Consider the following 16,040-nt stretch of genomic DNA (forward strand, 5'->3'; position numbering starts at 1 on the left):
CCACCCCATGGCACTTGCTATTATAATAACCGGCAGTTTTGTTTTTCTCTAAAATGAAACATTTCGTCTTACTTCTGGTCTTCCGACTCTTCCTCTCATTGACTTCTTCTGAGACTTTTCCGCACAATTTGATTTTTCCATTCTATTATAAAGTTGTTTGTTCCGTATGAAAAATTCAAGTGTACTTGCACACCGATAAATGCAAACTTTTTGAACTGACTTCGATTCTTCTTTTTTTGATTGTCAGATATTTCAGCTGTCAAGTCAAAACCCCATAAAGAGTGTCCATGGACAATCCAATGGATTGTCCATGGATTCGTCCCATGTGTCCCATGGAAATTTCTTGTTTTTTTCTTATATTCTGTCCTACGACAAAATAAGACATCCTCAAAGACATTTTCATGACTTCCGAGTCTTGCTTTCGTACGACAGATTTTGGACAGATCATAGGACTTGTCACTTATTTCCGGTTAGGATTTGTCCAATGTTTACAAAATTTTTTATTGGACACGTCAGGGGACAGTCCATGGACAGCCTATACAAAGAACATAGGACATATCCAGTGTTTAGAAAATTTTTAGAAGACGAGTCAGTGGACAATCCATATGAATAGCATAGGACAGATCCGTGTAGAGTAAAAATCTAGCAGACACCTCAGAGGACAATCCATGGGACAGTCTATACAAAGAGCATAAGACATATCCAGTGTGCAAAATTTTCAGTGGATACATCAATGGACAGTCCATACGAATAGCATAGGACAGGTCCGTATTTAGAAAAGTTCTAGCGGACGCGTCGTAGGACATTTCATACGAATAGCTTAGGATATGTCCAATTTTTTTCTATTTTTTTTTTACTAAAAAACGCTTTGAATTATTTTTTTATTTTTTTATTTAAAAATTATATATATAAATCTTACATGTATGATACTTTGTCCTTCGGCGGTTGAACTCTGACGTCCTGGGTCTTTGAGATGTTCTGCAACTCCTGTATTCCAAGACACGGGATGCTCTGCAATTTCTGTTTTCCAAGACACGGGATGCTCTCCTACTTCTGTTTTCCAAGGCACGGTCTGAAAAGACAAATAATTTTATGAATATTAAGTAAAATCTTCAAAATAAAATGAGATATAATCAATCAATGATAAGTACCTTTTCTTTTCTCCATTCCCTTCGTCATAAATGCTGATAGTTCTCTTTGGCGAGCTTTTGTAACGTGGGAGTATCCGTAAGATAGTTGTCCGGGAACGCCGGGAACATGTAGCTGTAAGAATATTACAGAATATAAGAAAAAAACAAGAAAAGTCCATGGGACACATGGGACGAATCCATTGACAATCCATTGGGTTGTCCATGGACACTCTTTTTGGAGAGCCTGGGAGAGTCCGGAGAATAGAAGTTGTCCGGGAACATGTAGCATGAAAAGACGAATCAATGAATAATAATGGAATAATAGAAAAATTTGTCAAATATTACATACATAATATTTACTACTACTACCCCGACTACTTCTACTACATACTACTGCTACTACTACTGCTATTACTACTACTACTACTACTATTTACAGAAGAGCGCTCTTTAATAAAAATACTTCTCTTTTTACCTGCTTTTATTCGAAAAAAATCTCTCACCTGGACTTGTCGAAACACGTAACCTGTAAAAAAGAAAATTTCTATTTTCGCGTACAATTATATAAATTGCAACTTAATTTCTTATACACATCGTTTAACTATATCCTAATTAGTGTATAATGTACTTACTTTGCTATTTTTCCGGATATTTTTCCCATTTTTCCATTTTCCAACGCTGCTACACACGCACTCTTCACAGAACAAAGACATTTGAACAAACGTAAGACATATCGATGGAAGCATATGTCGAAAGTCCAATGAAAATAGTTGGACTGGCATTAGATATATGAAATTTTAACGTCCTATGATATTCCTTTGGATTAGCTTTGGACGTCTGAATTAGACGTCTTAAGAGATATCGTAGTACAAGATATTATACAATCGTGGGATATATCCCAATCGAATGTTCAATGATGAACTAATGGACTGGCATTGGATACGTCTAACGTAAACTTTCCTCTGAAATTCCTTTGGACTAGCATAGGACGTTTGAATTAGATGTGCTAAGATAAATCGTAAGATTAAACGTTCGACCATCGTTGGACATATCTCAAACAAATGTCCAATAATAAACCAATGGACTGGCATTGGATATGTCCAATTAGAATGTCCTATAAATTTTCCTTCGACTAGCATTGGATGTCTGATTAAAGTGTCCTGAGGTAAACTGTAGGATTAAACATTAGACTATGGTTGAATATATCTCAATCGAATGTCCAATGGTAATCTATTGGACTGGCATTAGATACGTCCAATTAGAATGTCCTATGAAATTACCTTGGAGTAGCATAGGACGTTTGATTATGGTGTCCTAACATAAATCGTAGGATTAAACATTAGACTACTGTTAGACATATCACAATCGAATGTCCAATGATAATCCATTGGACTGGCATTGGAAACGTTCAATGTAAACGGAAATTGGACTCATATAGGACAAGTGAAGGACACGTCCCAAGAAAAATCATTAGACTAGATATAAGACTGTAATTGGACATATCCCAAACGAATGTCCAATGATAATCCTTTGGACTTTCATTGGATATGTTCGCTGAAAAAAGATCACATTGGATTGCTGTTAGACATGTCCATAGACATGTCTACAATAATAGGACAACTCTTTATGGGGAAGAAAGCGCCACCTGTCAGTGCTGTCAGCAAAATTTTTTTTCGTGTTGTAAAAAGTCTTTTTTTGTGAATTTTCCGTGAGAAAGAGCCCCGTTATTTGAAGCATGGACGGAGTAACGCATCTAAAGGAAGCTCCTCCACTGTTCGACAATGTAGATATCACGAGCCCCGACGAGGAGAACGATATTTTTGAATCTGCCGTACAAGTAAGGACTAACATTCCTCTGCAAAATCCTTTCTGGTCTTTCCTCCAGTGCTTCCGCCCCCTTTTCCGGGAACCCATCGCCACGTACTGCCCTCCAAAGTCTGCGGTATATTGCGATTTTTCAATTAATAACCCCGCGTGAAGGTGACGCACGTGAGGAGAAAATCCGTGGCAAGGACACGGTAATGGGACTATTGGATTTTTTCATTGTTCCGGAACGAAAAAACATCCAGGGCGCGACTTCCCGCATCTCTCGAGTAACTTCCCTCAAAAAAAAGCGGAGAAGATGCCGACACGGTGTCAGAGTCATGGGCGTATATCAACAATCCACGATAATTGAATTAATGCAGCTCGGAGTGCCTCTCTGTCGCTCGCGCGTCAATGATAGTCAATGTTTTCTCTCGTTTGCACGTCTTGCGATAAGATATTCTTTCCCCCCGGGGAGATTAATCATATCCTCACCCAGTTGCCAAACGACAAAGCAAGGAGAAGAGGCCAGAAGGGAAAGAATTCGGCTTGTTGTAACATTGTGATTTTTTTTCTTTTCCGGAAAGGAGCCCCTTTCACCGACAATGGAGGAAGTGGAGACAAATGACAACACTGACCAGTACATTGAGATCACAGTCTCAGAGCCACAGAAGATGGGAGACGGAATTGGCTCATTTATTGCCTATAAGTAAGTGAATATTTTTCTTTTATTTAATTTATAGGGGAGACCGGGGTAAAAATAGTCAATTTGCATAAATCCTTATCTGCCGGATTCCCCAAGGACAAGAAAATTTCCTCGATAGGTCATTCTTATAGGAAATTTCCTGGCCTACAACTTTGTCTCAGACCACTTTACTCTATCTCCACGGGAAATATGAGTTTTCGAGCTTTTCCTAAACCCTTCCGCTTCTGACTTTTTGTAGACGCGGCGGGTAAATATAGTCACCAGTTGGCTAAATAAAGTCGGTCGAATTTTCCGACATTTCCAATGATTTTCCACCTGAGAGATTGATAGTAGTTGATAGCTAAACTTCTCACCTTTTGATCCGCGACAAGGAATTTCACTTTTATACGCACTAAAACAGAGAATTTTACGATTTTCTCAAACACGCCATTTTGCAACAAATGAATAGAAAATATGCCAAAAATTTCGATCTCCCATATGATTTACATGGGATGACTAGATCTACCCCAAGGGGTATGTTTTGATTCAAAAAATTGTAGAGTGGTAGGGCTTTCCACCAGAATTTTTTCCGATTTTTCCGATTAATAACTTCGGAGAAATTGGCATTTGAAAATTCGAAAATGACTATTTTTACCCCGGTCTCCCCTACTTGGTAAAGAAAAGGAAAGGCAAAACGAAGATGTTTTGTAGAGAGGTCTCAAGCTACTTGACCCAGAAGATTTCCATCTAGTTTATTTCACCTTAATTTACTTGGGGTAGTTACTCAAAATATAATGAAAATTGTAATAAATATAATTTTTCAATTTGTTTAGAATGTTGTGCAAAAATATTGCTATAAATTGAACGTTTAAAAATTTTATTAATAAATGAAGAAATAACTTTTATTACTCCGGAAAAATTGTTATTAAACATAAGATACTTTTTCATACGATTCACTGTTTTATCACTTTATCTGTATGAGCACTTCTGTATGCGTTAGCTGACTCATGGTAGAGTTGGAGGATGGGTAGAAATTTTCTTTAACAAACAAAGTTCAACGTGGACAGATTGACTTTATGCGTTGTTTTCTCTTCAATACAAAGCTTTTCTGCCATCTCCCATAGGGATGCTTTTACTTATCGAAACTTTGGCACATTTATCCTCTTCCTTACATGGGGTGGGGGGGGGTGAGATGGCCAGCATCCAAGAAGAAGCGCGTGCGAGAAACATATTGAGTAAATTGCATGCATTGCAGGGTAACAACAAACACGAACATAATGAAGTTCAAGAAGCGCCAATTCAGCGTCATCCGCCGCTTCAGTGACTTCCTCGGACTGCATGACATTCTTGTGGGCAAGTACCTTCGCTGCGGTCGGATAATCCCGCCAGCACCGCAGAAGAACATCATCGGCAGTACGAAGGTGAAGATGGCACAGCCACAGGCGGAACCCGGCACAGGGCTCGGTATGGAGTGGGTGGAGAATCGTCGAGCAGCCCTTGAGCGCTATCTCAATCGTACAGCTCAACATCCTGTGCTGTGTGTCGACACGGACTTTATAAATTTCCTCGAGAGCGAACAGGATCTGCCGCGTGCCGTGAATACGGCCACCCTCAGTGGCGCCGGCGTCATGAGGATGTTCAACAAGATGGGTGAAACGGTGAATAAGATCACGTATAAGATGGATGAGAATGATCCGTGGTTCGAGGAGAAGGGTGCCGAAGTGGAGAACCTCGATATGCACATGCAGAAGCTCCATGCATCCATTAAGGCGCTCGTTACCCATCGGCGGGAACTGTCACAGCTCACAGGTGGAGTTGCCAAGTCGGCAGCACTGCTCAGTACGTGTGAGGAGCACACGGGACTCTCGAGGGCACTATCGCAGCTTGCAGATGTGGAGGAGAAGGTGGAACTGTTGCGCTCTGAGCAGGCCAATTCAGATCTCTACATCCTGTCGGAAACACTAAAAGACTACATTGGGCTCTTTGGGGCCATCAAGGATGTCTTTCACGAGAGAGTCAAGGTAAGATTTTTTTATTTTTATGTTCAAATACATAAAATTTTAATGACAGGAAGTGCTATGCAAAATGTTTACAATGCATTTATGCAAATACTAAAAATATATAAATTTGTGGCTCTGAAGTTGCTTACGTTGAAACATAAAGCCTCTCTCTCGCTCTCTTTATATAAACGTTGTGGTTCTCCTTTTGGAGCAATAGTATGGGGCTTACGAGATGCTACAACGTGAGGGCATTTTTTCAGATTAGTGTTTAACTTCTTTTTAATTATTAGAAGTTAATTTCGCTTCTGAGTTCTTTAAAAAAATGATAAATTTCATTCTAAACTGACGAGAATTAAAAAACTTTGATCTATGCCTTCGATTCATGAGCTAATAGATGAATATAAAGCCATCTCTCTTCGTGTTTAAACGTGAAAGAGAGTAAATACTCTTAATACGATTAGTACAACCTCTCGTTTGTTCGAAAACGAGTAGAGTTCCATTTATCTTTTACCTCGTCTTCTACACCACCTATATACGTAATTAATTGAAAGCATTCCAATTGACTCCACCAATTAATTGCAATCAGTAGAACAAGAAGAAAGGTAGGACATTTCTTGAATTTTAAGTGGGGCTTTAGAAACTATTATGTTTAAATTCAAACTGTGCATTTTATTACATTATTGACAATTTTGATTCTTTAAACTAAACAAAAATTCCTAGGAGAGTTTTTTAGGGAAAGTTTAAGTCTTAAATTAGTTGCTTTAACAAGAAGATCTTCAGAGTATTTAGGATAATTGTTTATCTTTTATTTCTTGCCTGAGAGCTTTTGCTTCTTCACAGGTTTTGCTTTCATTTGAAGTAAAGAAATTTTGAGAAAAACAATCTATTTTCATAAACTGAGCTACTGAAGAAGAGTACACGGATAAAAGATATGGAGAATGAGAGAAATGTTGAAGACTTTTCCAAAATTGATTTTCAACTAAATAACTACGAGAGTTTTCAACAGATATTAGTTGGTATACCACAATCGTGGCATACCAAGTATTGTAATCATCGGAAAAACCGACCACCTCAGATCGGACTCAAACTTGGTATGAGCACGTTTTAGACTTCCCACATTACGAAAATGGTGGTGGAAAACTTGATCCGGCCGGCCTTCCGAGCGATGGTCCAAACTTTGCCTTATAGCTCGAGAACGGTAATAGATAGAGAACTCCGGTTTGAAGTTTTCTATGGAAATGTGGGTGTAAATTTTCCTTTTTTTCGCATTTTTAAAATTCAAAATGGCCGCCGTCCGCCATTTTGAAATACCATCAACCAGTTCCCTTATAGCTAGAGGTCTGAAATTGTAGTTTGTTGTAGAGCTCAGTGAGACGTTTTCATCAACAATTCATACTTGAAAATCAGTCAAGCCGTTTAGCAAATATGGCGACCTAAAGCAAAAAGTGTTTTTTCGATATAACTGGAGAACAGCTTGGCCGATTTTGACCATCTTGGTATCAAATAAAAGGTTTAAAGAAGCCCTACAACTGTCTGGAACATTTCAAGTTCCAAAAATTGCCGCAAGAGGCGCTAAATTCAAAAACAAAAATTGCCTAACTTTAAGGGGCAATATCTCCAAACATCTGTTATAGATTTCCTAGTAGCAGGACTAATAATCTTGTATCAGTCCAAAAATGACGAAAATCTATGTCGCCGTTTAGAAGATAAAGCAGTTTGAAAAATTCTTAAATTTGAAAAGTTCTAAGAGCCATATCTTTTGAACGGTCTGTCCGATTTTGCTCAATTTAGTATAAAATTAAAGGTTTTGCAAAACTTTATAACTTTCTAGAACATCAGAAACCTCTAGAAGCTTTCATTGAGGACAAAAAGTGCAAAAAACTGTTTTGGTAGAACAAAAATCCGCCATTTTGTGTTCTGGAGGTGACCTTGAAAAGTATCGAAATATATGTCAGATTATAGCTTATTTCAATACCTTTCTATAACTAATCAAGAAATTTCTGTAGGTCTAATAGAACTTAAGATATAAGCATTTTAATCTGTCAAATTGCTAAATTTTACAAAAAATAGACTTTGCCCACTAATACTACTCTCAAATTAAATTACAACGCATAGACTGACTCATCCGCGTTGTGGTATACCAACTCTAATAACTGGACGCGTTATGATTGACTTTCACTAAAATTGTTTACTTCTGCTGAAGACACTGTACTTTGGATAGAATCTAAAGGATCTGTGGGTAAACTTTGGTGGGAGTACAGCGATGTTACTGCAAATAAAATTAAATTGTGCCTCCATTGCTGGATAATTCCTTTACTTTCCTCCAGCCACATGCAAAAGCAATCTAACCAAAAACTATAACCCCATTCCTTGTGGCATCAAATGCCTTACTTTGCAAAATTCAATTAGATATTGAAGAAAGGGGGGGTTGGGAAGGAAATTTATTGATAAAGTAATTTTGATGTGATTGTCATGCGTTTGGTTGTAGGTCTTTCAAAATTGGCAACATGCCCAACTCCAGTTGACAAAGAAGCGGGAGAACAAGGCAAAATTGGAGCTGGCGGAGCGGAAAGATAAATTGGATCTGGCACAGAAGGAGGTGGAGGAGTGGGAATGCAAAGTACAGCGCTGCCAGAAGGAGTTTGATGATATCTCGGCGGAAATAAAGCGGGAGATGGAGAGGTTTGAAATCAATCGTGCACGGGACTTCAAAGCGACCATCATTAAGTATTTAGAAGATCAAATGGCCCATCAGCAACAGGTAAGCTTTTTATCTTTAATATACCACGTTTTTTTTTTCGTTTGCCAACAAATTTCCTTCCGTCCTCTTTTCCACCCACAAATGCAAGCTAATTCAACTTTTTTTTTTCATTAAATCTCTTTCCTTTTTGTGGTGTGCAGCTGATCAAATACTGGGAAGCTTTTATTCCATCCGCTCGAGAGATTGCATGAAAGTTGGAGGATGATTTGAGTGCATCTGGTGTAAATAGACGGCAATCCAATAAGGTAATTATTTCTACACCTAGAAATAACCTCAATGCAAAGATCGTTATGAGTTAAAACTTTATGAATGCATATCCAAAATGAGGATATAAAATTAAACTTTTTTTCTTAAAATTAAAAAAAAAAGAAAAGAAAAATAAGCAAAAAACGATAAATATTTTGCATTATTATATTTCCATTAATTCAACATTGAATTAATTTATGAGAAATGAAAAATATTATGTGCATACCTAATGACAATTTATTATTTTCACTTTGTTGTAAAGAAGAAATATTAAGGTTAAAAAAAAATATTGTTAGAACTTTTTACAAATTATCCCTCCATCGCACACAATAAGATTATCAATCACAGAGATAAAAAAAAATTGAAAAATAAAATATTTTCTCAACACTTCACACTCCCACTAATTTATAGCTAAACTTTATAATACAAAAATTGATATTTTTGTAATTTTTGAACAACAAAAAATCGCCAAAATGCTGATGCTTTTCTTAAAAAACAAAAATTCTCAGCAAGATTTTTTCTTAAATCTTACTGCAAATGAGAAATTTTCCTCCGGATAGAAGTGAAGAAAATCATTCGACAATTGAAAAAAAAATAATATATCATTCCATACAGTAGCAAGAAATACCTAAAATAATAATAAAAAAAAGAAACTTGAGAAAAACAATGAATATTGCTATGAAAAATATATTGTATTTAAGATTTTTAAAAGAAAAGCTATAAAAATAGATTTAAAAAAATCATTAGAATAATGAAAATATATATACCTACATATAATTATATTTTTCGTCTCGACTTTTTAATTTGATGTAGAAATTAGAAGAGGTAATAATGAACGAATGAAAATACGGACTTTTTTTTAGAGTAAATGTAGTGTTTTGTAATTTGGAGGAAAGTATCGCAAAAATATTTTTAATTTTTTGTTTGTAAACTTTGCAAAAAAAAATTAAAAAGAATTTTTGCGTCTCGAGAACCTCGAGAAATCGAATAAAAAAAGAAAAATAATATCTCTCCAACATGAATGGGAAAGGAATGAGAGAAATGTGAAATAATAGATTCCAAAATATTAATTGTTGTTTCTTGTATAACGAAAAAAAAAGAAGAAATGAAAAATATATTATGAATGATAGATGTGAGGAACTCGCAAAAATTCTTCTCTTGAAATTTTTCAAATTGCGATAAAATGCAGAATATTGTAGTTAAATGAAATATTATATATTCATTTTTTTTTCCTCTGTTGATACTTTTTTTTGCAATATAAGAACAAAAATCCACTGATTTTACAATTAAATAAAAAATAATTGTGAATGGAAAATATATGTTTTTTTTATTAAAAATTTTCAAGATTTTCCTTAAAGCTTGTTGTTTTTCTGTAAAAATGTAGTAGATTTATCAAAATCGGTTAAGTCATTCGGTTTTGGAACTTTTTCCCCTAAGCTTTCGACAATAGCTCTATGAAATGAATGGTTAATACATATAGCAATTTTGGAAAGCTTTCAAAAATCTGTGAAAATTCATTGGGCAGAAAAGACTGTTATTCGAAATGTACCGGACGGAAATGTCTAAAATCGGCTAAACCGATTTAAGGAGGGTCTCTTTTGAGAGCTGATGAAATTCTATTTTTTTATTTTTCTTAAGGTTTTTTTTAAACTTGATTTTCAAATGTTGGTCTCATTTGAAGACTTATTATTGAAGAATAAGAAAATCACTTTCCGCCATCTTAGATGCGACGCCATCTTGAGATTTTCTTCAAAACACAAAGGTAGGTTTTTCTCAGGATCTACTGGATGGATTTTAATGGGGTAAAAAGCAAATGAAAGAGGAAATACCAACGCAAATTTTGATGTACCAGAATTTTGAAATTCCGTTCTGGGACTGAGAAAAGTGGAAAAATGTGACTTCTGTTCAGATTTTTTGACTTTTTTCCACTTTTCTCAGCCCCAGAGATTTAAGAAGATTTTTTGCTAAAAATGTCTTATTTGAGCTCAAAGGAACCCCCAAGAATTATTTTTAGTTCAATCAGCTCGCTAGATTAATTGTGGACCTTAAAGGGTTAATCATCTTTGAAGCGAATTAATTTTTATTAAACTTAGATATATTTTTTTTAATCATGAGGTGGTAATTTACAATTAAATACCTAATTGGGTAGCATTCTGCTTCAAGTACATGTTTAATCAATCTAATTAGGTTTTTTTGTTTCAAATTATCGAACAAAAAATTATAGTTCCCTTTCATACAAAATATTTGCGTACCTAATTATATAAAGCCTCTTCTCTTTTGTTAAGGGAAATCTTCATTTACCCATCTAAATAATAACGTAAAACAAAACCACCCACATTCTCTTACATGAATGACCACTTTAAATTCTATTCAAATGGGAGATCCTTTGGGAAATTTTCTATGAAACAGTGTTCTGTTAGTATAGCAGCAGCAGCAGTTGGCAATTAGAATGGAGAAAATTATCAAGTTAAATACCTTTTATCGTCACTTCTCAATCTCTTTCTCTCTCTTTTTTTCCCTCCCTGACAATTTCCCCAAAGGCAATGAGGAAATAAAAACCATTGCCAAAGGGAATGAATTTCAATGCTATAGAAATGCAAATTTCACCCCACAATCACTTTCTTTTGGCGGCAGAATAAATGATGCGGTTATGGTGGTTTGGATGCAACGCGCAAAGGGTAATTCCAGCCACAATTGTGCAGTAAATTTATATTTTGAACCTTCTCAAAAGGAGACCGCAGGGGGTATCATAGCTAGAGATTAAGATGGAAATGCATTCGGCATTTCATATGCATTACATACATAATATGTGTAGTTCTGCATATACCATGAAATTACCTTCAAAATTGAGTGACAAACTACACCAAGGACTTTCGATCAGACCTACGGGATTACATCATTTGCAATCATTTGCACATGTTAATGAGAAATTCAAGTTTGGTGGATTGATTTGTGAGCTAAACTATAATATGTAGGTAGGTACATCAATATGCCATTTTCCTATATATTGAAGAGATTCTGTGCAATATTTGTTTAATTGAAATTCAATATGGTTTTTCATCCTATTCAGTCATTTTCCAATGAAAATTGAGTTTCCTTTTGCTCTTTAGAATTTAATTGCAATCGATGATTTATATTTTTAGCATTTTCCTGGAAAAGATAAAAATTTCTTCTATAAAAGTTTGTATGCAAAATTAATTGAAAATTTAAATGAATTGGGACAAAATATTTACAAGTTTATCACAAATTAAACTTAAAAAAAAATCTATTTTATTTAGCTCTACTAGGTAGTGACGTAAGAAGACAAATTAGCTAATCAGAGAATTCATTTTCTTCATTTAAAATATCTTTTGATGTGATTTAAATAAAGTTTTAGCCAAAGAAAGGTGTAAATGTCCAGTGCAAGGTTCGTTTAAATAGAGAACATGAACTGATTTAGTTTAAAAGTCGCTTTTCAGAGTTCGGGGCCTATTTTGGGGAAGCCGACTCCTGACTATTAGACACTCTATTATTCCGCAAAGGCTCAGGAAGTGGTTTGTATTCGCGATTACAATTGCTGGTTTAGCAAGTGTTGGGATGCAGACTTCCACTAGCCTTTTAGTAGAATTAGAGTAATTAAAAGAATTAACAGAGTTATCAGAGTAGGGTAAGTTGACTTTTATTAACAGTGTCTCTTGGATATGCTTCTGGATAGTGGCATTGCAGTTTGCAATTTAGATAGGTATCAGATCTAAACCAGGTCTTCTAAAATTAGCTACTTTTCGGAGGGGTATTTGAGGGCCTGTTTTTAGGAGATTAACTCCCGATCAATAGATTTTACATTCCGCAAAGGCTCAGGAAGTGGATAACTAATGCTGGTTTTATCAAATGTTGTAAAACGGGCATCCACTAGTCTTTTAGTAGAATTAGATATATCAATAGAATCAATAGAGTGATTAGATTGTTTGAATAACTGAATGTGAATAAAAGAATTAGGCACAGAAAAATTCAGGATCGTAGAGCAGGAGGTGGCACGAAGAACACAGCAGAGCTCAGCTGCCGATACCTTCAACTCTGCCAGTCAACAATCTACCAATCTACCAATCTAGTTTAAAAGAAACACGACACTTTAATTGAAATCTCATTGTGGCCTGAAAGTCATCGCATTGAATTAAGTCTTATTTTTTTTTAATTGGCCATTAGAAGAAAATTAACATGTTCCTGGAAAGTTTATTTCCCCGTGAAAGCATCCACGTTCCACAAAATTGTGGTTCTACGATGAAATTCATAATGTTAGAGTGACCCTTGTTAGAAGCTTCTACCACCATGGCAGCGGAGAATCCTCTTCCTCAAAAACTCTGCAACATGGGGCCAAAACATAGGGCTCACAGAGCAATTTGGATGGGAAAATATTTAATTAGTTTTAGGAGCAAGGGGTGTTTATCTGAGAGAAAATATTCGGATCTTCGGAAATATTCGAATGATTCGCGAAAAAGAATCAAAATAATAATCGGCAGATAAACATCAGTTTTTTAGTCATAAAAGACAGATTATAGAGTAGAAGCCTTCAAAGTAGCCTGAATTCAAGCTTAAAAAATACTGAATTAAAGCCGAAAAAAGTTATTCACATTTTAGCCTTAAAGATGCTGAAATTTAAGAGGAAAGTTATTTGAAAGGTTCTTAATTTAAATCTAGAAAGCAATAAAATCAAACTGATAAAAGTTTTTCAGTTCTAAATAGGTTCAGTTTAAAGAAAAAAAGCTTTGAAGAAGTTTTTTTAATTCAAGATTGAAAAGTACTAAATTCAAGTTGAAAATTTTATACTGCGTTCTACTAGTACTAAAAAGGTTCAGGTTTAAGACAAAAAGCTTTAAAAAGTTCTGCATCGAAGCCTAAGCAGTACTAAATTCAATCCAAGAAAATAATAAATTAAGACCTAAAATATACTAAATTTTAAGATCTGAAAGTGCTAAATTCAACCTGAAAAGAAGTTTTCCAGATTTTCAGTTCTTAAAGGTTTCAAAATTAAAAAAATCTTATAAAGCTACTAAATTTAAATCCTAAAAAAGAACAAATTAAAGGGGTTTTTAGATGACGGAAATATTAGGATTTACCAATCTTCGGATGATTCGCTGAATTAAATCAAAATATTCGACAGATAAACACCCCTTGTTTAGGAGTAAATTACCACATTAAATGTATAAAAGAGAGATTTCGTGTTATATTGAAGTGACAAATAGTTGGGATATATTTTAAGTTTATACATCAAAAAGATTATCATTGAATTTTCACCTGAAGGATGTTTCCCATGAGATATTTTGTGCATTGGCAACAGATAAATTTCATTTTGGGAAAAGTTGCTTTTTGATTTTACCCAACAAGTACCAACAATAATTCGATTTATTCGTTACCATGGAAAGAGTTTCATTCGTAAACGTATATCAAATCATTTCCGGTACTGCAGTTTCAAAAGCTACTCGTTGCACCCGTTGCACTTAACTGATGGAGATGACATTCTCTGTACTTTTTCATACATAATGGAGAACAAAGTTATTTTTGATGCTTTCAATATAAAGAATTTTTCAAATATTTTATTTAATTTTCCCTTTTATTTAAAAATTAAAGTAAAAATCTCGATTAATCTAAAAGTGAGACCGGGGCTAATAACAGACGAGGTCTAGTGAAAGTTCATGGTTGTATAGTAGATCATATTCTATGTCTTTTGCCTTATTATTTTGTTAATTCCCTTATTCTTACCTATAAAATTCTTCTAAAGTAACAAAGCTGATGTTGTTATGATGATTTCGACTTTTATGTTCCTAATTACGTCTTATCTCAGCTTGAATAAGTCAAATTCTACTAAAAATTGAAACATTTGCGTTTTTGAATTCGACTTTATTTAAAGGATTTTTTGCAAAAATATATATTCAAATTCTTCGAAATAATGTGAATGGGGATTAAAACCTAAAATATTTAATACCGAAAAGACCAATATAGCTACTTAAAGTTTTTGGCAAGTTGCTGCAAAAAAAAGAGAATGATGTAGGGAAAAGAGAGACCTAAAACCAAGCCCTTTTGTAATATAAAACACAACCACATGAATATATTTTATATCCATTCCATTTGCAAATTAATTCAAGGATACTTTTTGCATTTATCTTACATTTGGTGGTATATAGCTCCTCTGTGTGTCTGGCTTTTGTATGGTTCATATAAAACATGCTCTATTGATGATTTTCCATGTAAAACATCCCTCATTCTCCCAACCTCCCATAGTACCTAAAATGTGCCAATTTCCGCATTTTACCCCACATTTCAGTGCACCCCCGAAATTGGAACAATTGCTCTTGAGTGGAGACATAGAGTTTAAAATGCTGTCAAGCTCTATTGGTGCATTAAAATTAACTCGATAAAACTCTCCGCACTTGAAAATTTTCACTCTGTGGCTTTCATTTTGCAATTGTAAAGCACACCCTTTAGAGGGAAATTTTTACCAATAATTATTCGATGTGTGTCAAGTATTAAGAAAAAAAATCTCCTTAAAAATTACAATCATGGATTTGGTTGGAAAATTGAGAGTTAAAGGGCGTCAGCTGTTACACAGTAGGTAAAGTTTCTCATATAATCTACCTTACGTTAGCAAATCATTAACAAAATGCAACGCCTTTCCTGTCCTGGAAGGAAAAATCTCATTAAAAGTTTATAAGGTATTTGTCTTAAAATTAATTCAGCGCACGTGCCGTTCTCTAGAGCTTTTTGCATAAGGCATTTTGAGAATAAATTACTGGTGTGTTGGATTTGTTGTAGGAAAGCTTCCTCTTTTAGTATCTTCTATAAGATATTAAAACGGTACAAAATCGGATCCACTTAATCAAGCCAATCTGCTTCAGTACATTTTGTAGAGAAATTTAATTTTAAAAGGGGTAAATGATCTTTTATTCATATAAAGAAATTTTTTAGGGAAATTAATGCGAAACAGACCCCTTAAAAATCGTTAAATTGACCTGATTCGGTCAAAAGGGCAGCAATCTAATTTTTAATTACTCATATTTTGATTCCTATTAAATAAAACCAAGGATATGCTCCACACATTACTCCTTCTTTTCCAAAACAATGACATCTGCACAGAAATATAAATCACCGCTCGTAAAAAAAAACTTTGTTGGAATAAAACCGCGAAAGCTCCATAAAAGTGCTCAACGAAGCTCTTTCTCGAAATTCTTTAATCTCCAACACATGCTCCAAAGAAATCTTTCCAAGCGAGAAAAATCCAGCATAATTTGGTGTTTCGACAGAACGAAGGAATGTGTGCTTGAGGAATTTGGAGAAAATTCTTCTTCGCAATCTCCAAGGCGTTTTCCCATAAGCACACAAATGACTCGCTAACAAAACATTTTCATTCCAATGAACTTAAATTCCTCACACCATGGGGTGGA

At 34.8% G+C, this 16,040-nt stretch overlaps 1 protein-coding gene and 1 long non-coding RNA gene across 3 annotated transcripts; one reads left to right on the forward strand and one right to left on the reverse strand.

Moving 5' to 3' along the window:
• Positions 1 to 277: 277 nt before the first annotated feature.
• LOC129789798 (uncharacterized) lies at positions 278 to 2,760 on the reverse strand. 2 transcript variants are annotated; one of them, XR_008750495.1, is made up of 3 exons: positions 1,634 to 2,760; positions 1,152 to 1,263; positions 278 to 1,072 (listed from the first exon to the last, which is right to left on the reverse strand). It is a non-coding gene; the product is annotated as an uncharacterized LOC129789798 (long non-coding RNA). The 2 variants fall into 2 exon arrangements; XR_008750494.1 differs by having other exon boundaries at positions 1,606 to 2,760.
• LOC129789678 (sorting nexin-2) lies at positions 2,758 to 9,940 on the forward strand. Its single transcript, XM_055826680.1, has 5 exons — positions 2,758 to 2,967; positions 3,521 to 3,642; positions 4,874 to 5,639; positions 8,107 to 8,379; positions 8,520 to 9,940. Exons 1-5 carry the CDS (start codon positions 2,866 to 2,868, stop codon positions 8,568 to 8,570), a joined length of 1,314 nt encoding a protein of 437 aa, XP_055682655.1. The 5' UTR covers positions 2,758 to 2,865; the 3' UTR covers positions 8,571 to 9,940.
• The last annotated feature ends 6,100 nt before the right edge of the window (positions 9,941 to 16,040 follow it).

Source organism: Lutzomyia longipalpis, chromosome 2, assembly GCF_024334085.1.
Source record: "Lutzomyia longipalpis isolate SR_M1_2022 chromosome 2, ASM2433408v1".
Classification (NCBI taxonomy): domain Eukaryota; kingdom Metazoa; phylum Arthropoda; class Insecta; order Diptera; family Psychodidae; genus Lutzomyia; species Lutzomyia longipalpis.

Coding starts and splice junctions, on each gene's coding strand:
- LOC129789678 (XM_055826680.1), top strand. CDS start 2,866: ATGGACGGAGTAACGCATCTAAAGGAAGCTCCTCCACTGTTCGACAAT. Junction 5,640..8,106: donor TCTTTCACGAGAGAGTCAAG/GTAAGATTTTTT, acceptor GTTTGGTTGTAG/GTCTTTCAAAATTGGCAACA. Junction 8,380..8,519: donor AAATGGCCCATCAGCAACAG/GTAAGCTTTTTA, acceptor TGTGGTGTGCAG/CTGATCAAATACTGGGAAGC.